Source organism: Salmo trutta, chromosome 7 (assembly GCF_901001165.1).
Source record: "Salmo trutta chromosome 7, fSalTru1.1, whole genome shotgun sequence".
NCBI classification, from domain to species: domain Eukaryota; kingdom Metazoa; phylum Chordata; class Actinopteri; order Salmoniformes; family Salmonidae; genus Salmo; species Salmo trutta.
This window is the reverse complement of record NC_042963.1, coordinates 7,351,784-7,378,809: the sequence shown is the minus strand read 5'-3', so window position 1 is coordinate 7,378,809 and position 27,026 is coordinate 7,351,784. Positions and strand designations below refer to the sequence as shown.

The 27,026-nt window shown below is 41.5% G+C and overlaps 1 protein-coding gene across 1 annotated transcript; it reads left to right on the top strand.

Annotated features, from left to right (window-relative positions):
• Nucleotides 1-929: 929 nt before the first annotated feature.
• On the top strand, nt 930-23,810 carry n4bp1 (nedd4 binding protein 1). Its single transcript, XM_029757780.1, has 7 exons — nt 930-1,474; nt 2,601-4,126; nt 18,528-18,658; nt 20,149-20,245; nt 21,160-21,267; nt 21,411-21,512; nt 21,620-23,810. The coding sequence occupies exons 1-7, from the start codon at nt 1,175-1,177 to the stop codon at nt 21,999-22,001; spliced, it is 2,646 nt and encodes an 881-aa protein (XP_029613640.1). The 5' UTR covers nt 930-1,174; the 3' UTR covers nt 22,002-23,810.
• Nucleotides 23,811-27,026: the final 3,216 nt, after the last annotated feature.

The following is a 27,026-nucleotide window of genomic DNA, read 5'->3' as shown; positions in this document are numbered from 1 at the left end:
TGTCAAGAATGGTTTGGAAGAACTTGACTGGTCTGCACAGACCCCTAACGTCAACGCCATCGGACACCTTTAGGATGAATTGGAACGCCGACTGTGAGCCAGGCCTAATCGCACAACATCAGTGCTTGACCTCATTAATGCACTTGTGGCTGAATGGAAGCAAATCCCTGCAACAATGTTCCAACATCTAGTGGAAAGTCTTCCCAGAAGAGTGGAGGCTGTTATAGCAGCAAAGTGGGGGACCTACTCCATATTAATGCCCATGATTTTGGAATGAGATGTTCGACAAGCAGATGTCCACATACCTTTGGTCATGTAGTGTATATTTATATTCCATATTCTGACATTGCTCATTCTAATATTTCTTAATTCCTTTCTTTTTATTTGGGGGATTTGCATGTATTGTTTTGTATTGCCCTGTTGGAGCTAGGAACATAAGCATTTCGCTACGCCCATAATAACATCTGTAAAATTATTGTACCAACCAATGAAATGTGATGTCTTCAGCTGGTCTTCGGCAACAACAAAAAAATGCTGTAATGTGGAGATTTGGCGTGTTGGAACATTACTATAAAAAGGTGTGTTTCAATTCAACATTTTTGAATTATTATTTATCGCCGATATGACAGATAAGCAGCTCCTTATGCTTCCTAAACCGTACCGCAAGCGATGCATGTTTGTTCAGACTGAGCGTCCGGGGCTCTTAGCAAAACTCCCCAGTACAGAGGATGCCTTTATTCCAATTAATGTTATGTGTAATGGAACTGAGCCATGATCAAGGGCTAGCTCCTTCTGCTCCTCAGATACAAAAAAAACTCTTATTTCCCCTGTTGTTCGCCACTGCAGTCCATTCCTTTTCACTCTAACAGTCTACTCCACTCGACGCGCCATCAGTTTCAAACAAAACATCCGCCTCCGCCATCTTCATTTCCGTACGTTCTTTAGTACACATTGTCTTCTTTTGATGACATCATCACTGGGACTTTCCGGATGCGTTGGGATTGTCGTGTAAAAAGTTGTTTTAAGATAGGATTACTCTAGGTAATATATCACCGCAGGGACGAGGAATATAGATCACAGGAAACCATGAAGGAGGGTAAAGATCGACAGGACACCGAATGGTTAAAATATTAAAACGCTCCGTTGTCAATAGGGACAGATATTCATTAACAGAATGTCAACAACGCGGCCCCTCCTTGGTATGAAGCGAGTCACCGAGGTAACCTGTTCGGAACCGCCCGGAAACCAACAGCAAGAGGTCCTACAGCAAGAGGTCCTGACAGTGGACGAATTTGCGGTCCTTGAAAACAAGCAAGAAGAACTGAATTGCGCTAAACGCAAAGTAGAACAGGTTTTCCAGGTAGCTTTCACAATTATCGGCCTTTTGGACCACACTGGAGCACACAGTAGTACAGCATCAAGGCAGATATGGCTTAAACTCAAGGGAAAGAGAGACGACGTGTCGAAGGCAAAGGTAAACATTGACTGTGATTAATGAAAATGACTTTCAGGCCCATTCTTCAAGGGTTTTATTTCTTTTTGTCAGTTATGCAGTTCAATAGCAAAGACCTTTCGTTGGTAGAGCAAAGGTCCATCCTTAAATGTTATGTGGTGGTAATAAAATAAGAGGTACCTGATTGGAATAGGTATGATATGACCAATCTAAAAATGCTGATATGAAAAGTTGTTTGAGTTTCATATAATATAAGGCTTTGTGTAATCTGCTTTCTAGCTAGCTGTACAGATTTATATTAGTAAAGATTATAAAACTAGTCCATCTAGGTGCCAGGTTTACAACATCATTACAAAAGATCCTGACTGCATGATGGGTGTCAATGACACTTTTGTTTTCAATTTCAGCACTGATTTCCCGTTCATTCTACTACTCTAAAAACAGCAGTCATAACATATTTTACACTTCCGTATCTTGAGTTTCCTTTTGCCAACATTGTGAAGTGGGCAGATCCAATGTAAGTTGAATGCAACTTCAATGTACAGGTCACCGGATTGGGTAATATTATATTACTATTGGTGCCAGTATACTTGGAATCCCCTTCCACCCCATTGAGAACACAGAAAACGGAAACCCCAACATATTTATGCCTTGCCCCATAATTTTCTTCTCCCTAGTGTAAGTAGTCATCAGGAAACCATGTGCACTCTATGGAGAGGAGACACACGTATGTATTGTGACAGCCAGGGCATCTCAAACTTGAGGCTGATACATCAAATATTTCAGGAAACTGTTGAGGGTTTCAGTTGATTTCTTACAACTTCCCATCTTTCACTTTTCAGTCTTACCAATTTACAGGCAACGTGATGATGACAGAGTTGACTGAGAGTTGTCATTGAAGATGATGAGTGAAGTTTTCTTGGGCAGGCAGAGAGGGGGTATCCCTGAGCATCCTACTATCAGTTTCAAAAAGCTTCGAACATGGACCTTCTCATGTGAAATTATTTAATGTAGTCTCGATCCCCATCCATGGTACTTTATCAACTAGGTGTGTTGCCTACACCTGTGTAAGTTGATGTTGGACAAATCATTTTTTGTTGTTGGCATGTCTACTTCTCTAACTGGTGTTGACTCTGTGTTGTTGCAGGAGTACCTGAAAGGTCTCTGTGACCCAGAGCTGCAGCAGGTGGAGCGCTACCCTGTGGACATCCACTGCATCTTTGCCGGTGCCCAGGGTTTGTTCCTGGATCGGCTGCTGCGGGACACCAGCGCTGAGGTTGTGGTGCTGGAGCCAGGACGATTGCGCCTGCTGGGCTGCGTTGAGTCTGTCGTCATGGCACAGAGCCGCGTGCAGCAGTTTGTTGCTCTCTTCCAAGAGAAGCGGAGCCTGCCCGGAGACAGGGAGCAGGCCGTCAAACGCACCTTCAAGACGTTTGTAGAGGAGCGGGACGATAAGTACGCCATGGAGCTGCTCTTGCTACCCAGTGCCTTGAAAGAGGAGCTGCTAGGTCTGGCCCAGAGCCCCACTCAGCCTGGTGGGGTTGTAGACGTGGACCAGGATCGCTCCCAAAGCAGCACCCCTGTCACTGACCTCTCCAACCGCATCGTGGACACCAGCTTTGAGGAGAAGGCAGCTGGAGCTCCAGCCGGGGCCGAAGTGGGGTTGCTGAATGGCATCCGACCCTCCCACAAACGGCGCTCGTCAGAGAGCGAGCTGAGGGACACCAAGAGGCAGTTCTCCCTAGAGAGGAGGGGTGAGTCGATTGAGAAAGAGCGCCACACTGTAACCAGTGATAGCCGAGCTAAGACTCCCTCCAAGGCCAACATGGGGCTTATGGTGCTGGACTCCACTGATAATGTGGATGACCGGGAAGCTGTGACCCCAGAGACCAACCTGCGGTGCCTGGTGAACTTCTTCAGAACCATGGGCTACCAGCAGGAGGTGGTGGAGAGGGTGGTGAGGGAGACGGGCCAGACAGAGGACACCTTCCTGCTGCTGGAGCGCATTGTGGAGGAGAGCCAGAGAACAGAGGGGCAGCGAGGTGGGGCGTCCTCAACCCACAACCCTGAGTCTTCATCTTCCTCCTCTGCTACTTTCTCCAGGGATAAGGACAGAGGGCCAGATAGAATGCCAAACAGAGCCCTGGATGTAAAGTCCAAGGAGAACATTAAGCCACTCAGCAGCAATGCTGTGGGCCAGAGGGGACAGTGTAGCAGCATGCTGCAGACAGTGACACTAAAGAGGAGCAGCACTGGTCAGGGGGCTGCTTACAATATCATCACCATTGATGATGACGAGGACAGTTCCAACACTATGACTGGCGTTAAGACGAGGACGGCAGAGCAGCTGGATCCTCCATTGGGGTCCAGGATGGACTACCTTTCCCGGGGAGGGGCTCAGACAATGGGGCCGGTACATGTGGAGAGTGTGACGGCACTGCGGAGCACACCACAGTGCCCGACCCAGCCAGCAGGCACAAGGCCAGGCTGCTCCTACCAGACCCTGTCAGCCAGGGTCCCTCCACCCCGCACAGATCCCCCTCCACCACCCCTGACTGCCACGACCCGCTTCCATGAGTCCCTAAGAACCCCCTACACCCTGACCCTACAGAACGAGCCTGGACACCCTGACCTCCGCCACATCATCATCGACGGCAGCAACGTGGCCATGGCGTGAGTAATTCCCCCTCTTACTGTACCCACACACATTTTGCCATCATCAGATAAGACTTTGTCTGGACCACCTGTGTGTAGGCGTATGTGAGCTTTGGTGTGTGAGTGAAAGCAAGAGTGTAACCCTCAGTCAGGACTTTCTCATGGGCAACATTATAAATGCTCATAGCTGAGCGCTCTTCCAGTAACCCACTGTAAATGTATGTGTGTATATATATGAGTAGATAGGCCTAGCACATGGCTGCAGGGGGGGTGTCTAAGTGGCTTTCCAGATGGGAAAATCTTTCTCTGACTATGAAATAAGTAATAGTAATGGTCAATTCCACGGTAACGGAATTGCGCTGAAACTCAAATGTTTCACTTAAAATATATGCCAAACAAAAACCATTGGTTTCAAAGTTTAACAAACCATACAACTCTATGCACAATGACTACTTTGAACAATGTACACTGAACATTTTACAAAAACACATTTATTTAATGAGCTCTGCCCCTAAATAAGACCAAATTTGGTTGGTCCAGACCAGACCAAATCTGAACAAATCAAGACATCTATGTTTCACAACTTTGGACATCAAAGTACAGCTCAGTAGAGTACAGAACAGTACAGTGGAGTATAGTACAATAATGTAGATTACAGTACAATACAGTAATTATAGTGTATGCAACTCTAGTGTGCTCTACTGTGTACTGAACTATACTCTACTTTTCTTTACTGACTGATCGCTACAGTACTGTACTGAACAATACGCCGATATTATTTTACTGTGCTGTACTGTACTTAAGCAATAATACATGAGGCCATGTGCTATGACATTTTTATCATGGCTGTGACGTGGCCATATCCTAACACTGGTTGTCAAGTGCAATTTTAGGCTTTCTCTAGTCGTTAATTCTATTCGTATTGACTGCCATGTAAAGCAAAACCACCCTGCTGGTTGCAGGTTCCTATGGCAAAAGAAAGTTGCTATGGAGCCCCACACATACAGAGAACTCAAATGTGTGTTTAGGGCTGGATTGGGAAAGTGTGAAACGTATCAACGAGATAAAGAAGCCAATCAATCTTATCGTACAAGTCCTCTTCATTTTATGAGCTATCACTCAGAGAAAATTATACCAGCATTAAACTGATTCATTGATTGAATGAAATTATATCAATGCATTTGAATCATGAAGGTCATATGATGGAAAAGTCAAAACAATTCCGATTCAGATTCACGTTTGTTCTACAAGAGGAAATCTTAGCACTTCTCACACATCACATCGGCCTCAACAAAACATGTAGAAAATCCAGCAGATACCCTCCCATCCGACCCCACCCCACACCTGCCCTTATGGGGAGTTTTTCATAATAGAGCCCCACAGTGGACATGTCATAATACATAATAGGATAAAGTAATCCTTCTAACCCCCCCCCCCCCAAAAAAAAAATATAGATGTACTATTGTAAAGTGGTTGTTCCACTGGATATCATAAGGTGAATGCACCAATTTGTAAGTCGCTCTGGATAAGAGCGTCTGCTAAATGACGTAAATGTAAAAAAAAAAAAATGTAAATAAAACCTTGCGGTCAAACAGTGAAATGATTCCAACCGTTTTTTCAACCATTCATTTTTCCCATAGGGGATTTTAGAAACACTTAAAATAAGGGCTGTGTTTTGTGTAGGCTTACCCTGGAGTGATGTTTTGATAACTGTGTAAATCTCGGACAAGGTGACTTTTAATATATTGGGCTCTGTTTATTCTCAGATTCGAAAATGCTAATTAGCATTAAAGTAGACGATCAGCTAATTAGCATTTTATTTTTGGGGGTAAGTACAGGCAAATATATTGATAAAAGTCACCTTGTCCAAGGCCTCCCGAGTGGCGCAGTGATCTAAGGCACGGCATCGCAGAGCTTGAGGCGTCACTACAATTGGCCCAGTGTTGTCTGGGTTAGGGGAGGGTTTGGCCGGGGGGGCTTTACTTGGCTCATCGCGCTCTAGTGACTCCTTGTGGCGGTCCGGGCGCATGCAGGCTGACTACAGTTGTCAGTTGTGTTAAGAAGTGGGTGTTAAGGTGGGTGTTAAGAAGCGCGTAAGGGGGGGTGGGTCATGTTTCGGAGGACGCATGACTCGACCTTCGCCTCTCCAGAGCCCGTTGGGGAGTTGCAGTGATGAGATTGGATCGCAATTGGATAACACGAAATAAGGGGAGAAAAGGGGCTACCCCCCACCAAAAAAAAAAAGTCTGCTTGTCCAAGAGAGATTTACAGGGTTATTAAAACGTCACGCCAGTGTAAGCCTACAAGTAAGACAACCGTTATTTTAAAAATTCCCTGTGGACAAACATTTCCCTGTTTGACCGCTAGGGTATTATAGTAAAAAAACACTATAACATACTGTGTTACTCTATAATGATAGCACCTGGGAGAAAATGTAATTGTCTGATTTCTCTGACCTGATGGGAGATCAAAGCAGTGGTGGTCTGGGCTTTTGTTCAGTAGGTGAGGGGGATCCAATCAGTTTAGATGCTGTGAAAAAAATGAAATGAGTGATATGAAATAATTTATACACTTTACTTTTATGCAAACCTTCAGAACATACAGTGTGAAACTTGAAAGAACTTGTGCTTTTCAAGGTAAAGTGAAATTATACAATGTATCACTTGTGCACTCTGAAGTGGAAACAATAATGTAATCTAACAACATCACTCCCAAACGGCACTGATGTGAGGTTTTTTTCTCTCGCTATAGAAGCACTGGTCCTCTTAAATTGTAATTACAAGTTCCACATCTAAATATTTAGGGTCATATTGATGGTCTGCTCTGCCATTCCTCCACTTTACACCAGGGCTGCCAAGAATATAGGATTGCTATAAGACGTTAATGGGAAAATAATGGACTCGTGAAAACTATTAAAAAAAAAAAAGCTATACCACTACCATGAGATATATTTAATGGTGACCACAGCCCTTCCGAAAAAACATTTAAATCGTGTTTTAATGCGATCATTTTTTTTCTCCCACCCTGCTCCATGTATTCAATGTATTCATTTCAAATGTGGCTCCCAATGCGCCTTTACTTCCGAGCTATTATGACACATCTGGCGGTTCCTTCTTTGTATGTTCCTAGCCCAGCGTTTCCCAAACTCAGTCCTCGGGACCCCAAGGGGTGCACGTTTTGACTTTACACAGCTGATTCAAATTATCACAGCTTGACAATTAGTTGATTATTTGAATCAGCTGTATAGTTCTAGGGCAAAACCCCTTGGGATCCCGAGGACCGAGTTTAGGAAACGCTGTCCTAGCCCCTTGCTAGCTAGCCAACTACACAGCTAACACAATCACTTCAGATTGAAGCTGGAAAGACGGCAAACGAGCTACATTTCGTTTAGGTTCACCTGTTTTCTATTGACATTTCTTTGTATATATCCATAGAAAATTATGCTGTTTCATGATTTCGACTGGCTGAGAAAAAAGCTGCCTGTCTCGACTCCCGACACGTTTATTATTATGGGACACGGTGGAGATCGAATTTCAATATTGCAACGATGTTGCAAATGTCGAAGATAATGTCAAGATCAAGTTTATAAGTTGCATGGCTGGGCAGATGAGACATTGGATCTGTAAAAGTAGTAGTGCGTTGCTAGGTGACAACGTAAACGATGGCACTTTTTATGAATGTGGTCATGTGTATGTTTAGTATATCATGGGCAGGATAGACTCTAACAATGGGAATTACACACCATAATTAAGCAATAAGGTCTGAGGGGGTGTGGTATATGGCCATTATACCACGGCTAAGGGCTGTTCTTACGCACGATGCAACACGGAGCGCCTGAAAACAGCACTTAGCCGTGGTGTATTGGCCATATATCACAAACCCCAGAGAGGTGCCTTAATGCACTTATAAACTGATTACCAACATAATTAGAGCAGTAAAAATACATTATTTGTCATAACTGTGGTATACGGTCTGATATCAATTCTGTCAGCCAATCAGCATTCAGGGCTCAAACCACCCAGTTTATAATGAACTATACTCTACTTTTCTTTACTGTACTGTAGTTGTGAAACCAACTGTGGTTTGTGACTACTTTGATTTCCCATTGTAGCCAATTCAATTGCTGAAATTCCGTTAACGATTTGGTAACAGAATTCTGAGTTTTAATCATTTGTATAATCAAAATTATACCAGTAAAAACACTGACTAATTGATAGGCCTACCTTGTTACTTATGTGAACTTTTATTATCCTGTCTCGTCATGAGGGAGAGAAATTAGAAAATATCTTAAAGATATGTGGGGTTTTGGTAATGAAATTTCAAGTCACAAGGCAATGTTTCTTAAATTTACAGAAGGCAGACATTTTTCTTCAAAACTAAGTATGTGTTGATATTAGTTGTCAGGGGTCTTTACATCAACATTATTGTGTTTTGATATATTTCTAATACTTTTTAAGACTTTTTCTGGTAGACCCCTTTTCCATCTGTTTGACCAGAATTCAAAGCCTTAGCTTATTTTTTAGGATGCAAGATGGTTGAAAAATGTATTTATGCTGTAATTTCTCAGAAATAGACTCTTTTATTTGACACCCAATTGGATATGCTCCTATGAACGTCACATTGGTGCTAATGGGTCCTTTTACATGGAAGTGGCCTAATATGAACTCTCTCTCTTCACTTTTGTCAGTTTTCCTGTTTCTTCCTTCTTGCCCTAAGCAATTTTATTCTGTCCACTGAAGTCATTACTGGAAGTATGAACAAGTATGGGGGTTTTATTTTAGAAAACTACAAGGGGGAAATTTAAAGTTTTTTGCATATTTGACTATTTACATTTCCAGGTTGGCAAGGTGATTTTACTATCCACGTCAATGGTACTGGGGTTAGTTGCACATCCTGTTTGAACTCACTTTCTCTTTAAGAGGGAACTTCCCAGTGACTTTGTATTGTCTCACAAAAATTGAGCCTTGTGTGTTTTGAGCTTTTGTGTGTATGTGTACGTCATGCTTTCTGGAAGTTTGTTTGCAAGGCCTGTTATGGTTTCTACTTAAACCCCTCTCTGCCCATATTGTTCAGCACTCTCACTCTTTACTTGGACTCCAAGTAATATAAACTAACCCTATGTTAATCTTATTTTTAGATAAACATTGCATTCGGAAAGTATTCAGACCCCTTGACTTTTTCCACATTTTGTTACTTTACAGCCTTATTCTAAAATTGATTAACTATTTTTTTCCCCTTATCAATCTACACACAATACCCCAAAATGACAAAGCAAAAAATAGATTTTTGCACAAAACTGAAATATCACATTTACATACGTTTTCAGACCCTTTACTCAGTACTTTATTGAAGCACCTTTGGCAGCGATTGCAGCCTCAAGTCTTCTTGGGTATGATGCTGCAAGCTTGGCACACCTGTATTTGTGGAGTTTCTCCCATTCTTCTCTGCAGATCCTCTCAAGCTCTGTCAGGTTGGATGAGGAGTGTCATTGCACAGCTATTTTCAGGTCTCTCCAGAGATGTTCGATCGGCTTCAAGTCCGGGCTCTGGTTGGGCCACTCAAAGACATGCATTGTCTTGGTTGTGTGCTTAGGGTCGTTGTCATGTTGGAAGGTGAACCTTCGCCCCAGTCTGAAGGCCTAAGCGCTCTGGAGCAGGCTTTCATCAAGGATCTCTCTCTGTACTTTGCTCCATTCATCTTTCCCTCAATCCTGACTAGTCTTCCAGTCCCTGCCGCTGAAAAACATTCCACAGCATGATGTTGCCACCACCATGCTTCACAGTAGGGATGGTGCCAGGTTTCCTCCAGATGTGATTATTGGCATTCAGGCCAAAGAGTTCAATCTTGGTTTCATCAGACCAGAGAATCTTATTTCTCATGGTCTGAGAGTCCTTTAGGTGCCTTTTGGCAAACGCCAAGCGGACTGTCATGTGCTTTTTACTGAGGAGTGGCTTCCGCCTGGCCACTCTACCATAAAGACCTAATTGGTGGAGTGCTGCAGAGATGATGGTTGTCCTTCTGGAAGGTTCTCCCATATCAACAGAGGAAATCTGGAGCTCTGTCAGAGTGACCGTCGGGTTCTTGGTCACCTCCCTGACCAAGGCCCTTCTTCCCTGATTGCTCAGTTTGGCTGGGTGGCCAGCTCTAGGAAGAGTCTTGGTGGTTCCAAACTTCTTCCATTTAAGAATGATGGAGGCCACTGTGTTCTTGGGGACCTTCAATGCTGCAGACATGTTTTGGTACCCTTCCCCAGATCTGTGCCTCGACACAATCCTGTCTCGTAGCTCTACGGACAATTGCTTTGACCTCATGGCTTGATTTTTGCTCTGACACGCACTGTCAACTGTGGGATCTTATATAGACAGGTGTGTGCCTTTCCAAATCATGTCCAATCAATTGAATTTAGCACAGGTGGACTCCAATCACGTTGTAGAAACATCTCAAGGATGATCAATGGAAACAGGATGCACCTGAGCTCAATTTCAAGTCTCATAGCAAAGGGTCTGAATACTTATGTAAATAAGGTATTTCTGTTTGTAGCTTTTATACATTTCTAAAAACCTGTTTTTGCTTTGTCATTATGGGGCATTGTGTGTAGATTGAGGAACATTTTTGATTGAATCCATTTTAGAATAAGGCTGTAGCGTAACAACATTTGGGAAAAAGTCTAGTATACAGTGCCTTCAGAAAGTATTCACGCCATTTAACTTTTTCCAAATTCTGTTGTGTTACAGCCTGAATTTAAAATTGATTACATTTAGATTTTTTTGTCACTTGGCCTACACACAATACCCCATAATGTCAGAGTGGAATTACAAATTAATAAAAAATGAAAAGCTGATATGTATTGAGTCAATAAGTATTCAACCCCTTTGTTATGGCAAGCCTAAATCAGTTCAGGAGTAAAATGTTTTTAACAAGTCAAATAATAAGTTGCATGGACTCACTGTGTGCAATAATAGTGTTTAACATGATCTTTTAATGACTACCTCATCTCTGTGCCCCACACATACAGTTATCTGTAAAGTCCCTCTGTCAAGCAGTTAATTTCAAACACAGATTCAACCACAAAGACCAGGAAGGTTTTCAAATGCCTCACATTTGGTGGTATACAGAAAATAGCCCTATTTGGTAAAATACCAAGTCCATATTATGGCAAGAACAGCATAAATAAGCAAAGAGAAACGACAGTCCATCATTACTTTTAGACATGAAGGTTAGTCAATCCGGAAAATTTCAAGAACTTTGAAAGTTTCTTCAAGTGCAGTCGCAAAAACCATCAAGCGCTATGATGAAACTGCCACAGGAAAAGAAGACCCAGAGTTACCTCTGCTGTAGAGGATAAGTTCATTAAAGTTACCAGCCTCAGAAATTGCAGCCCAAATAAATGCTTCATAGTTCAAGTAACAGACACATCTCAACATCAACTGTTCAGAGGAGACTGCGTGAATCAGGCCTTCATGGTCGAATGGCCATTAGACCGGTGGAAATCTGTCCTTTGGTCTGATGAGTCCAAATTTGAGATTGTTGATTCCAACCGCTGTGTCTTTGTGAGACGCAGAGTAGGTGAACAGATGGTCTCCACGTGTGTGGTTCCCACCGTGAAGCATGGAGGAGGTGTGATGGTGTGGGTGTGCTTTGTTGGTGACACTGTCTGTAATTTATTTAGTATTCAAGGCACACTTAACCAGCATTCTGCAGCGATGCGCCATCCCATCTGGTTTGCGCTTAGTGGGACTATCATTTGTTTTTCAACAGGACAATGACCCAACACACCTCCAGGTTGTGTAAGGGCTATTTGACCAAGAAGGAGATTGATGGAGTGCTGCATCAGATGACCTGGCCTCCACAATCACCTGACCTCAAACCAATTGAGATGGTTTGGGAGTAGTTGGATCGCAGAGTGAAGGAAAAGCAGCCAACAAGTGCTCAGCATATGTGGGAACTCCTTCAAGACTGTTGGAAAAGCATTCCAGGTGAAGCTGGTTGAGAGAATGCCAAGAGTGTGCAAATCTGTTATCAAGGCAAAGGGTGGCTACTTTGAAGAATCTCAAATATAAAATATATTTTAAAAAATGTAACACTTTTTTGGTTACTACATGAGTCATATGTGTTATGTTATACGTTTTGATGTCTTCACTATTATTCTACAGTGTAGAAATTAGTTTTAAAAAATTGGAAAAATCCTTGAATGAGTAGGTGTCAACTTTTGACTGGTACTGTATGTGAATGAGATTCCTGTATTTCATTTTCAATACATTTGCAGAAATTTCTACTAATATGTTTTCACTTTGTCATTATGGGGTATTGTGTGTTAATAGGTAATGTAATACTTTTTGAATTCAGGCTGTAACACAACTAAATGTGGAATAAGTCAAGGGGTATGAATACTTTCTGAAGGCACTGTAATTAGTAGTGATGCACCGATATGACATTTTTGGCCGATACCAATATCCAATATTTTCCTCGCCAAAGAAATCGAAACCGATATTTCATATTTTTGCGGCCTTTTTCAGCATTCTAGTACAGTTAAATAGTTAACGCACACACGTGGACGCAGCGGTCTAAGGCACTGCATCTCAGTGCAAGAGGCATCACTACAGTCCCTGGTTCGAATCCAGCCTGTATCACATCCGGCCGTGATTGGGAGTCCCATAGGGCGGCGCACAATTGGCCCAGTGTCGTCCGGGTTTGGCCAGGGTAGGCCATCATCGTAAATAAGAATTTCTTCTTAAGTGACTTGCCTAGTTAAATAAAGGTCACACACACACAGACAGACACCACACTGACCAAGAAGTTATTTTGTTGGCATTTACGTATGTCCCCATTACCAGTAAAACATAATCAAAACCTATTTCTTTCACTTACTTGCTGTGCTGTTTCGTTGTTCAGTCGCTTCATTCTCAACCAGGATTTCTATGGAACTTCGTTTGGGTCTTTGCGTGTCAAAAAATATACTATTTGACGTGTCAAATAAGCTTGTTGACCAATCAGGACCTGAATATGACTGCATAATAATTTAACGTGTTCATAAAATGTTTACGTAGTAATTACACATTGATTACACTGGCACTCGTATTTCATATGTATCGATGAATCATTGTGACGTATGCTATGATGCTGGTAAAGTGCACATACAGTGCTGGTCATAAAAAAAGCTAGCTAGCTCATGGATGCAAACAATGTTCTTCCCAAAAACGTAGCAAAACACCTGTTTCAGTAGCTCTAGTTAGCTAGCTAGCTATATAGCTAGATGTCATCATCTATAATAACCCTAATTCATAAGTCAGTTCTTAGTTGATTAATGGTGGTCGGACCCATCTATGTGAAGCTAGCCACAATAAGGATTAGCCAAAATAGTGGACTTTGCAGTTAGCCTTCAAAATAAAAGTACGGCATAATTATACTATTTGAATTCATTTGCATCACTGTCAATGACATACTTTTATTTTGAAGGCAAACTGCAAATTCCACTATTGTGCCTAATCCTTATTGTGGCTAGCTTAACAACACAAAACCCGGTCCGACCGAGCCTCACTAGCCAGATAATGTTAGTTGGCTGCTTACAACATTAGCTTTGGGCAACAGGGTTAACCTCTCTTGGGCAGGTACCCATGGTTCACACTATTCAACAGCCAGTGAAAAATCAGAGCGCCAAATTCAAAACCACGAAATGTCATAATTCAAAGTTCTCAAACAAAGGACTATTTTACACCATTTTAAAGCTACACGTCTCCTTAATATAACCACATTGTCCGATTTCAAAAGGGCTTTATGGCGAAAGCATAAAGTTAGATTATGTTAGGACAGTTCCAACACAAGAAAGAGCACACAGCCATTTTCCTAGCAAGGACAGGCGTCACAAAAAACAGAAAACCAGCTAAAATGATGCACTAACCTTTGACGATCTTCATCAGATGACACTCCTAGGACATCATGTTACACAATACATGCCTGTTTTGTTCGATAAAGTTCATATTTATATCCATAAACCCCATTTTACATTGGCGCGTGATGTTCAGAAAATATTTTGCCTCCAATACTGCCGGTGAATCATCACAACAATTTACAAAAATACTCACCATAAACGTTGATAAAATATTAAACTGTTATTCAAAGAATTATAGATGAACATCTTTATGCAAACGCTGTGACAGATTTCAAAAAAGCTTCACGAGGAAAGCACACTTTGCAATAATCTGAGTACTGCGCTCAGAAAAATACACTAGGCAATACAGATACCCGCCATTTTGGAGTCATCTAAAATCATAAATAGCATAAGAAATATTCACTTACCTTTGATGATCTTCATCAGAAGGCACTTCCAGGAATCCCAGGTCCACAATAAATGTTGCTTTGTTCGATAAAGTCCATAATTTATGTCCAAATAGCTCCTTGTTGTTAGCGCGTTCAGTAAGCTACTCCAAGTGTAGGAAGCGCGCGGAAATTGTCACGGCGAAAAGTAAAAAAAAGTTATATTTACGTTCATTCAAACATGTCAAACGTTGTATAGCATCAATCTTTAGGGCCTTTATCACTTAGAACTTCAATAATATTCCAACCAGACGATTGCAATGTCTTGAAAAACGTTTTGGAACACAGATAACTCTCACGTGAATGCGCGCCAATGAACGCCAGTACCTTCCTGAGTCAACAACTTCCAACTTCCTCTGTTCGCTCTCTGTTCATCATAGACGCCTCAAACAACTTTCTAAAGACTGTTGACATCTAGTGGAAGCCTTAGGAAGTGCAAAATGAACCCTAAGTCACTGTGTTTTGATAGGCAATGACTTGAAAGGACTACAAGCACCAGAATTCTCACTTTCTGGTTAGATTTTTCTGAGGTTTTTGCCTGCCATATGTGTTCTGTTATACTCACAGACATCATTCAAACAGTTTTAGAAACTTCAGTGTTTTCTATCCAAATCTACTAATAATATGCATATTCTAGTTCCTGGGCCCGAGTAGTAGGCCGTTTAATTTGGGTACGTTTTTCATCCGGCCGTGAAAATACTACCCCCTACCCTAGAGAGGTTAAGTAGCTGGCTAGCTATTTATTTTCATGAACTGAAGTTCAATTTCAATAGGTGAAAAACAAGTGGCAACCTAGCTAATACTACCTCATAAGGATTCCTAAATCATTGCTAAGATTAATGAAAATGAATGCAATTTTTACTGGTCATTGTTTTAAGGCTAGTTGTATTGGTGCTAGCTAGGTACCAAGCTAAAGCTAGCTACCCCAGAAGTTGCGATCGAACAAATTATGCTTTTTTACCAACGCGGTATTGTAAACACATCGTTCGTGGCCGGTGTTTGCTGACTTTTTTTGTACAGTTTAAACAGTGCTACTGTATCTTTTAAGACACGCAAAGACCCAATCGGTGTTCCAAAGTATGTATGTCGTGAAGCTAATAGCAGTGCTATTACTGTGTAACTCTGGTAGAGCAACATCTGAAAAATAGCACACTTGGTAATGTTAACCGGTGCTCGACCAGTCGGCAAAAGCCAACATCACTCACGACAGAACGGTTGATTGTCAAGGGCAATGAATTCCATTATCTTGGCTTTAATGGATTTTGCCTTTGAGTTGTCTCGCTGAAATGTTGTTACTCTTTCAAATGACTGCCTGACTTGATGACTGCTCGATCCACACAGCAGACATTGTGGGCTAGTTTAGGAAAGCTGTGTTGCACTTATAGGGCAAAATTTCACATGGCGTCATTACATCATGTACCTTCGTTATATAGGTATGCACGTCAGCTTTGACATCGGTTTTGCACATCGGGCGTTAAACAACACATTGGCCAATATGTTCACCGATTATATCGTGCATCCCTAGTAATTTGATTAATGTATTGTGAAGGATCAACAACTCGGGGTAGAATTTGAAGTATAATTGTACAACTCTCAGAAAGTGACATTTTGGACCTGAATGACAAAACATTCAAGAGATAAGGGTGCTCAAAGTTGACCATTTTGCATACCCCACCATACCCTGAGACAGCCACGTCTTCATCACTGGAAAAGAAAACCGGTTGAGATTGATTTTATTTAAAAGCTTACAAACGGGGTTGTCATTTTTTAAAATAATTTCTGGAAAAAAAGGTTTTGCATAAAAATGCAAATCAATTTATAACATTTTTGACATGCGTTTTTCTGGATATTTTTCTTGTTATTCTGTCTCTCACTGTTCAAATAAACCTACCATTAAAATTATAGGCTGATCCTTTCTTTATCAGTGGGCAAACGTACAAAATCAGTAGGGGATCAAATACTTTTTTCCCCCACTGTATGTAGCTCGTTTTTGGTCACTGGTCCAGGAATGGCTGAAGAATTGCAACATTTGCCTAGAACTAACACTGCAGATAGCACTACTGGGTGATTTGAAAAGCCACAGTCAATCAATCAATAATATAATAATTATTTTAGAAAAATTTATATTTTTAATTTCTGTCAAAGCTATGAGAATAGAAAGGTTCAGTACTTTTGTCAAGTATCACAGCACAGTTGAAAAATATATGGCAAATAGAAATCCAAAATGGATGGTGTTGAGGGGTTGAATGGAGCTGAAGGGTGGGACTAATAACAAGATAACCAATGTAAAACATACGGGGTCTGTAAAATGTATATAGGTTCAGAACTTTTGTGAAATAGCACAGTTACAAATAGAAATCAAACTGGATGGATATCAGAAATAGAGGAAGGACTAAAAACAAACAAAATATAACTATTGTAAAATAGATTGTGTCTGTAAAATGTGTATAAGATGTATAAACTGAAGGTAGAAGCCTAAGACCTTATTGTTTATTAGTTTACTCCAATTGGGGGAAGGGTGGTAGGGTTTGCGGGGAATAATAAAGGTATATTCTTAAAAAAAAGTATGTATGTCTATATATGTATGTGTATATGTATGTGTATGTATATGGATATATATATTTACAAAAAAATATATATGGGGGATTGGAAATGATAGACAATTACATTGAAGCAACAATCTTTCTGCAATATTAAGCTGATCCACCCCTTAAAGGAAGAGAAAAACACAACATGCCATTGGAACACAGGAGTGATGGTTGCTGATACTGGGCCGCTGTACGCCTATGTAGATATTCCTTTAAAAATCAGACGTTTCCAGCTACAATAGTCATTTACAACATTAACAGTGTCTACACTGTATTTCTGATCTATTTTATTTTAATGGACAACAAATGTGCTTTAATTTAAAAAACAAGGACATTTCTAAGTGACCCCAAACTTTTAAACGGTAGTGTACGCAAAAAAATAAGAAAATCTGAGTTTACGCATTTTTAGATCATTGATGTTAATGGTTTAAAAATTACAATTGATGTGTTTTTTTTCTTAATAAATAAACAAGTAATTTGACAACACTGTTTGTACGCATTTAAATGATACACTCAACCGTTTATCTTTTCCAGTGATGAAGACATGCATGTCTCATGGTATGGTGGGGTATGACAAATGGGTCAGCAGCTTTATCTCCTGAATGTTTTGGCATTCAGGTCCAAAATGTCACTTTCTGACCACTTCTTCTATGGGCAAACGTGTATTGAAAGTTTTTTGTTTAAATCAAAAGGGATGCTGTCAAAAAGTGATTCAAATGGATTTACCTCATACAGTACATGCTTGTCGAACATCTCATTCCAAAATCATGGGCATTAATACGGTGTTGATCCCCCCCTTTCCTGCTATAACAGCCTCTACTCTTCTGGGAAGGCTTTCCACCAGATGTTAGAACATTGCTGCAGGGACTTGCTTCCATTCAGCCACTAGAGCATTAGTGAGGTCGGCACTGATGTTGGGGTGAATAGGTCTGGCTCGCAGTCGGCGTTCCAATCCCAAAGGTGTTTGATGGGGTTGACGTCAGGGCTCTGTGCAGACCAGTCAAGTTCTTCCACACCGATCTCGACAAACCATATCTGTATGGACCTTGCTTTGTACACAGGGAAATTGTCATGCCTTCCCCAAACTGTTGCCAGAAAGTTGGAAGCACAGAATCGTTTAGAATGTCATTGTACGCTGTAGTGTTAAGATTTACCTTCATTGGAACTAAGGGAACTAGCCCGAACCATGAAAAACCGCCCCAGAACATTATTCCTCCTCCAGCAGGTAGTGTTCTCCTGGCATCCGCCAAACCCAGATTTGTCCGTTAGACTGCCAGATGGTGAAGCAGGATTCATCAATCCAGAGAACGCGTTTCCACTGCTCCAGAGTACAATGGCAGCGAGCTTTACACCACTCCAGCCGACGCTTGGCATTTGTGACAATATCGTTTGAAGGCAGTCATCAATTTGTCATTCTGAAATACAACAATCACTTGATGTATTAGTTATAAGGCAGTCTTAAACCTAATCACTGCTAAATAACCCTTCCTCCATGTCTTCCTCCTGCTCCTCTTTAGGCACGGTCTCCACCGCTTCTTCTCCTGCCGGGGGATAGCCATTGCTGTTGAGGCCTTTTGGAGTCGGGGCCACCGGGAGATCACAGTCTTTGTGCCTCAGTGGAGGCAGAAGAGAGACCGCTATACCACAGGTCAGAACAGACATGCCACAGCACAGGCCACCTCAACCTGAGCTAAATCTCATCCTTCTGGTTTTGGGTGGTAAAAAATGTACATGAAATGTACCGGTAGGACAGCCATCCAAGGCTTTGGGCAGTTGAAAGACGATTGGAAAATAGTTGGGAGGATTCATGTTTGAATAGTTATAATGTGCTCCATGTGTGCGCTGTTAAGGATATGTTTAAATGCAGTGGTGATTTTAGCATGTAAATCTTGGTGGGGCAAACTCCCAAAAATGTTTTTAACGCATGCCAGCAAAGATACAACACTAAACAATACATTAATTGCACTATAATAGTGACAAACGGTGCCCACACACTGTTGGGGCCTACATAAAGCTGTCCGAACAGCAGTGCTTTCTTTTCAGCACCGTGGAGTGAATCCTTACCACTGCTACACCTGGCTATCAGCGGAGCCTTGTCTGACAGCAAAACAGTTCATTCAGCCTCATTTACAGCCTTTTTTTTTTAACAGCTGAAATGGCTGACTTGCTGAAACAAATGTGGTTTCTACTGACAATTGAGATGTACAAACTATGGCATAAGGGGACGAAAGGGGGCATAAGGAGCGGATAAGAGGCAATCTGTCATTTTGATTTAAGACCTTAATGAGCGGGGTAATGGACACACCTACTCATTCAAGGGTTTTTATTTATTTTTTACTATTTTCTACATAAACTATGAAATAACACATGGAATCATGTAGTAACCAAAAAAGTGTTAAACAAATCAAAATATATTTTAGATTCTTCAAAGTAGCCTTGATGACAGCTTTGCACACTCTTGTCATTCTCTCAACCAGCTTCACCTGGAATGCTTTTCCAACAGTCTTGAAGAAATTCCCACATATGCTGAGCACTTGTTGGCTGCTTTTCTTTTGTGGTCCAACTCATCCCAAACCATCTCAATTGGTTTGAAGTTGGTTGTGTGGAGGCCAGGTCATCTGATGCAGCACTCCATCAATCTCCTTCTTGGTCAAATAGCCCTTACACAGCCTGGAGGTGTGTTGGGTCATTTTCCTGTTGAAAAACAAATGATAGTCCTACTAAGTGCAAACCAGATGGGATGGCGTATCTCTGCAGAATGATGTGATAGCCTTGCTGGCTAAGTGTGCCTTGAATTCCAAATAAATCAGACAGTGTCACCAGCAAAGCACCATCACACCTCCTACTCCATGCTTCACGGTGGGAACCACACATGCGGAGATCATCTGTTCACCTACTCTGTGTCTCACAAAGACACGGTGGTTGGAACCAAAAATCTTACATTTGAACTCATCAGACCAAAGGACAGATTTCCACCGGTCTAATGTCCATCGCTGTAGATATTCCATAAAAATCTTCCATTTCCAGCTACAATAGTCATTTACAACATTAACAATGTCTACGCTGTATTTCTGATCTGCCCTGAATGACAGGTCATCACGGTGTAAATGTGTGTATTTGCTTCACGTGTCTCAACAGAACAACATTACCTGAATCAACTGGAAGACCTGCGTCTGCTCTCCTTCACTCCTTCCAGAGAGGTCTGTGGAAAGAGGATTTCCTCACATGATGACAGGTACTGCTAAGTCACGCATCTCACCTCGTCATACAGCCTGCCCACCCTCTGTATATTCAACCCGGTATACTGCCTTCTAGGCTCGAGCAGTATACCGTATACTGGGGTATTTGGGGGGGGAAAAAACATTTTTTATGAAGTTTAATATTTGTAGCTACTTTTTAAGTAAATGCTTGCAGTCAACTTGTGCAATACGTTAGGCAATAAAGAACATTGCGTTCTTAATTTCAGCTGTCACATTATTGTGAAGTTTATTTTAGTCCCCAGTCACGTCATGTGGACTCAGGGATGCTGGCCCATTTTGACTCCAATGATTCCCACAGTTGTGTTAAATTGGCTGGATGTCCTTTGGGTGGTGGATCATTCTTGATACACACAGGAAACTGTTGAGTGTGAAAACCCCAGCAGTGTTGTAGTTCTTGACACAAACCGGTGCGCCATACCCTATTCAAAGGTATTTAAATCTTTTGTCTTGCCCATTCGCCCTCTGAAGCCCTCTGAATTGTCTCGAGGCTTAAAAATCCTTCTTTAACCTGCCTCCTCTCCTTCATCTACACTGATTGAAGTGAAAATGGTTTTTTTGCTAACATGATGGTGGTCCTTGCTCACCTTTTATTTAGATTTTTTTATTGAACCTTTATTTAACTAGGCAAGTCAGAACAAATTCTTATTTACAATGACGGCCTACCCCGGCCAAACCCGGACGATGCTGGGCCAATTGTGCGCCGCCCTATGGGGGCCAGATGTGATACAGCCTGGATTCGAACCAGGGACTGTAGTGATGCCTCTTGCACTGAGATGCAGTGCCTTAGACCGCTTTGCCACTCGGGAGCCTTGCCCACATTCTCTACTGCCACCTCATCCATACTGACTCACTGTCAGCTGACTCAGTTTTATCACTCTCTCACCTGCAGGTTTCTGCTCCATCTGGCAGAGAAAACAGGAGGGGTTATCGTCACCAATGACAACCTGCGGGACTTTGTAAATACATCACAGGCATGGATGAAGATCATCCAGGAGAGGTGAAGGCCTTTTAACCAATCATCAGACATGCACTAATTTCTCCACAGACAGACTTTTTAATTTATATATATATATATATATATATAAAACACGTTATGTTAAGAAGCCTTCTCCCCTAACACTGATTGTCCCCTTTTTCAAGGCTTTTGCAGTTTACCTTTGTGGAGGACCACTTTATGATACCAGATGACCCCCTGGGGAAACATGGCCCCCACCTGGATGTTTTCTTACAGAAGGACAACAGGTGTGTGAAAGAAAGGAGATGGTAGTATTGTTCATACACTATGTCCTGACTGCAATGTGTGCGTGCATTGCATGCGTGAATATTGACCAAACGTGTCTCTCTCACAGACGGAGCCCAGTCGCAGCTCTTCTGAGGCCGGACCCCCAAGCCACCCCGCAGCATGTCCAAGCTCTGCAGTCTGCTCCCTGCCCCTCAGCTTCCCCCCATCCCTCAGCTACCCCCTTGATGAGGCCAACCTCTCAATGGCCGCACTCTGGGCCCCCTGGGTGGCACCCCCCTTGCCCTACACCCTCACCCCCTCTCCAGCGGTCACACCCCCTTCCCCCAACACCCTCCCCCCCTCCCCAGCGGTCACCCTCGGAAACCATAGAGCTCAAAAGGAAGATGTACGATATCTTCCCCAACCAGAAACAGCGCATTGACCGTATCCTGTGTGACAACCCCTACATGAGGGACCTGAACGCACTGTCAGGCCTTCTGCTGGGATGAAACCAAGCTCACATACAGTACTCAGCCACTCACACACAGATACACTTACAAGTCAAGTCTGTCGAATGACGGCGCCAAGAGTAGGCCTATGTACGGAAAACTGAGATGTTTTTTTATTAAAGACGATGATCAACTGCACTGCAGATGGCTATTTGTTTGGAAGGCATCAGTCTCCATTTTCTCCACATTTTGTTTAAGTTCAACAGTGTCCATGGAACATATCCACTAGCACAAATGCACTTCTATGACATTTCTAAATAGTTTGCTTTCAAGTGAAACCATGGAATGTGGGGAGAAATTGTCCAGCTGGCATATGATGTGCACATATTTGTTCTGAGTACTTAAGTCTTTAAAGTGTGAAACCAAAATTGTGTTGAAATTGCTGTTATAACTGCTGAAGGAAAAGTTATTTTGTTCATGTTGTAATATAATTACAGTTTATTTGATTGAGCAAATATGAAAATTGTGACATGTGTAAATATGGTTTTATGTGAACAACTACGAAAAATACAGCAGCCCATAAAGAAGTTATTTTTATTTATTTTTTACCAGTGGAACTTCAATCTGCCAAATTGTTCCAGTGAATCACAAAACAGTGTTTTAGTAGCAGGTTGGCAGGTTCTGGAGGATCCAGTGCCCTGTCCTAGCACTCTCCTGTGCTGAGGTTAATGATATATTAATATTTTATCTAAAATATGAGTAAATTATATTCCTTACCTGCTACACATCAGTCTGGCTGCCCCTTATCTTCCAGTACTGAATGTCCACTACACTCACTGAGGACATAGCCATTGTATCTTCGGAAGAGTCCCAGACTGACTCGGATGCCAGAAGAGACAATTACCCATGTTACTCAATGATCTGGCACACCCTGGCCATTCTCTTTTGCAAGTCACTACCTTGTAATGGTAACACATAGCAAACCTGGAGTTCATTGTTGGTCTATAGGATAAGACCCCAGACACCAGCTATGGCCACCAGAGGTCACTGTACACTAAGCTGTCAGGGCTAGTTGCTACTGAATCACTTTCTCATTACCACAAACAGAAGAGTGAGTGACCTGTCTATTATGAATAAATTAATTTGCTTCAGTTGTGTATAACTTTGGTTTTGTATAACAGTAGTGATGGGGGGAAAATCGATAGTTACATTTTGGGATATTATATTTTACAATATATCGTATTGGTTTGACAATATCGCAATATTCTTTTTGCACTAGTTGGCTATAACTGCACCAAAACTCAGTGTTTTTCCTTAATAGCTTATTTTCCATCTTTTTAAATAGGATGCCAATTTGTTTTCAGCACTTTTATATTACTGATCAAAACTTGTTTTCTCATGCTCTCTCATCTCTCTGCAGCAGACATATGGTGAGAAATGTTTGGACCATGGAATCGCAATAAAATCACAGTATTGAATTGCAATACACATAGAATCGCAAGACATTGTATCAGCATCATATCGTGAGGATCCTGGCAATTCCCACCCCTGTATAATAGTAATATTCAACTCTTTTTGGATATGTTTGTCAGTGTATTCTACCAGTGAGGTAAAACTTTGGTCTGTCTTCAAGTCCCCTTTTGTTTTTTCTCAACAAAATGCAATGGATGTCAGTCACTGATGTTTGGTTTAAAAAATATATATTTTCAGATTTCTAAGAGAAGGGAAATGCTGTGGTATCACCAGTGAGGGTACAGACATTTTGTGGTTATCTCACAGTTACTTGAAAGACAGGGTGTGTATTTGATCTCCACAGGCTGGTAAAGTTAAAAAGGCAATGTGTTTGTCATAAACAATACTTAATTTTCTTATTCTGTATGTTGCCGTCTTTGTTCTTACCATACATTTATGAGCTGTTTTGTTGGGGTGAGTAGACATGGACTGAAAACTAAAAATAGCCTTATACATTGTAAGAGAAACAGTGAATGTAGAAGGGTAAAGCTGTGAGACATTGGCTCAAATAAATGTATTCAGGCTGAGTAACTTACCAAATGTCTGAAGGGTGAGAACTGCCCAGTCTGGTCTCAAAGACTAGACATGAGGGTTGAATGGCGGGAACCCGGTTACCGAGATTTACCGCCAAAAACCACTCCCTTTTCCCGAGATAAATAACTGTAAGAAACCGGTCAATTATAATAAGTTATTTATATAAACAGCATGGCGTGAAATGGAACTGTATAATGATATGCGATGTCTAAATCTGGCTTCTCTACTGCTTCTGCATGATGAATCAGACCGCCCATCTCAGTATGGAGCGCAGTTCACAATGCATGTAGACAGACCTATCATCTCATGGTAAAAATGTTTTATTGCGACAGGTAGTTCTGCATTTGCTGCAGCATAGTTTATGCTACAGTAATATAAAGACCAAATGCACGTCGAATTTACCCATTTCCATCGGGTTTTCGGTGGTCACCTTTTTTCATTGTAAAGATATATTTTTTAATTGCAGGTGCCATTTTAAAACAGTCTACTCGAATATCATTGCTTTAAATCAGTGCATGCGTGAGCACTCTCACAATTTTTTTCTCTCTCCATCAACTCCATTCAAATTGCATCCAAAATAGATCATCCTGTTCTAGATTGATATACAGTTGAAGTCAGAAGTTTACATACACTTAGGTTTGAGTCAATAAAACTTGTTTCACAAATTTCTTGTTAACAAACTATAGTTTTGGCAAGTCGGTTAGAACATCTACTTTGTGCATGACACAAGTCATTTTTCCAACAATTGTTTACAGACAGATTATTTCACTTATAATTCACTGTATCACAATTCCAGTAGGTCAGAAGTTTACATACACTAAGTTGACTGTGCCTTTAAACAGCTTGGAAAATTCCAGAAAAGTTGTCATGGCTTTAGAAGCTTCTGATAGGCTAGTTGACATCATTTGAGTCAATTGGAGGTGTACCTGTGGATGTATTTCAAGGCCTACCTTCAAACTCAGTGCCTCTTTGCTTGACATCATAGGAAAATCAAAAGAAATCAGCCAAGACCTCAGAAAAATAATTGTAGACCTCCACAAGTCTGGTTCATCCTTGGGAGCAATTTCCAAACATCTGAAGGTACCACGTTCATCTGTACAAACAATAGTACGCAAGTATGAACACCATGGGACCACGCAGCCGCCATACCGCTCAGGAAGGAGACTCGTTCTGTCTCGTAGAGATGAACGTACTTTGGTGCGAAAAGTGCAAATCAATCCCAGAACTACAGCAAAGAACCTTGTGAAGATGCTGGAGGAAACGGGTACAAAAGTATCTATATCCACAGTAAAACGAGTCCTATATTGACATAACCTGAAAGGCCACTCAGCAAGGAAGAAGCCACTGCTCCATAAAGCCACTGCGCCATAAAAAAGCCAGACTACGGTTTGCAACTGCACATGGGGACAAAGATCGTACTTTTTGGAGAAATGTCCTCTGGTCTGATGAAACAAAATTAGAACTGTTTGGCCATAATGACCATCGTTATGTTTGGAGGAAAAAGGGGGAGGCTTGCAAGCTGAAGGGCACCATCCCAACCGTGAAGCACGGGGGTGGCAGCGTCAAGTTGTGGGGGTGCTTTGCTGCAGGAGGGACTGGTGCACTTCACAAAATAGATGGCATCATGAGGTAGGAAAATTATGTGGATATATTGAAGCAACATCTCAAGACATCAGTCAGGAAGTTAAAGCTTGGTCGCAAATGGGTCTTCCAAATCGACAATGACCCCAAGCATACTTCCAAAGTTGTGGCAAAATTGCTTAAGGACAACAAAGTCAAGGTATTGGAGTGGCCATCACAAAGCCCTGACCTCAATCCTACAGAAAATTTGTGTGCAGAACTGAAAAAGCGTGTGCGAGCAAGGAGGCCTACAAACCTGACTCAGTTACACCAGCTCCGTCAGGAGGAATGGGCCAAAATTCACCCAACTCATTGTGGGAAGCTTGTGGAAGGCTACCCGAAACGTTTGACCCAAGTTAAAAAAATTTAAAGGCAATGCTACCAAATACTAATTGAGTGTACGTAAACTTCTGACCCACTGGGAATGTGATGAAAGAAATAAAAGCTGAAATAAATCATTCTCTTTACTATTATTCTGTTATTTCACATTCGTAAAATAAAGTGGTGATCCTAACTGACCTAAGACAGGGAATTTTTACTAGGATTAAATGTCAGGAATTGTGAAAAATTGAGTTTAAATGTATTTGGCAAAGGTGTATGTTAACTTCCGACTTCAACTGTATAGCCCTCCCTGTTTAAATAAAGGTTAAATTAAAAGAATATATATATATATTGATAATCCTAACCTAGCCTATCTCTTTCAGGTAATAAATGCAATGCAATATTAGCCAAATATTTAGCTAATTGATGATGGCTTATGCATAATAAGGTTGTAACTTTTAGCTTGTCTCTTGCACAATATGCAAGCACCTGTGCTTCGCTGGCGCCTCTCCTTAAAAATGCTCCATAGCTCTTGGAGTCCCATGCAGGAAAAGCTAGACTAGAATAGCTTGCTGGACATTTTTTTTGTATTTCTTAAACCAACAGACTATTTGAAGAGGGATGCAAGCTCTTGTTTGCTGAATGTTAAATACAGCAGCCAATAGAACTCACTGGTAGTTTGAAAGAAGAGCGAACACACACGATGGCAGCAGGCTATAACAGTTATTTATTCAGAACCATAACAATTCAATCTTCATGATGAGAAGTGAAAGCTTTCTGAATCATATTCTAGTCCTAAATTATTCAGGGAGGTCATTAGAATGATGAAGATAAGGACAACAAAACTTATTTCATTTCACTGTTGAAAGCGTGGAAGGAATGAAGCAACAATAGAGAAAGAGGAGGTAAGCTAATAACATGAGAGGAAATAATATGAACGGTACATATGTGTCAGCCTACTATTTATACAAATAGGCCCAAATTTGCTACCATATACTTGTAACTTTGTCGGCCGCATGTGCTGCACCAGAATCGCCTGTTCTCTCCCTGCTTTATCATGGTTTGAACAATGTGCATAATTCCAGTCCATATAATACT

Bases quoted from the DNA above. Each gene is read 5' to 3' on its own strand.
- n4bp1 (XM_029757780.1), top strand. From the start codon at position 1,175: ATGTCAACAACGCGGCCCCTCCTTGGTATGAAGCGAGTCACCGAGGTA. The intron at 18,659-20,148 runs GTCAGAACAGAC...GTGTCTCAACAG, and splicing joins GAGAGACCGCTATACCACAG to AACAACATTACCTGAATCAA. The intron at 21,268-21,410 runs GTGAAGGCCTTT...CCCTTTTTCAAG, and splicing joins ATGAAGATCATCCAGGAGAG to GCTTTTGCAGTTTACCTTTG.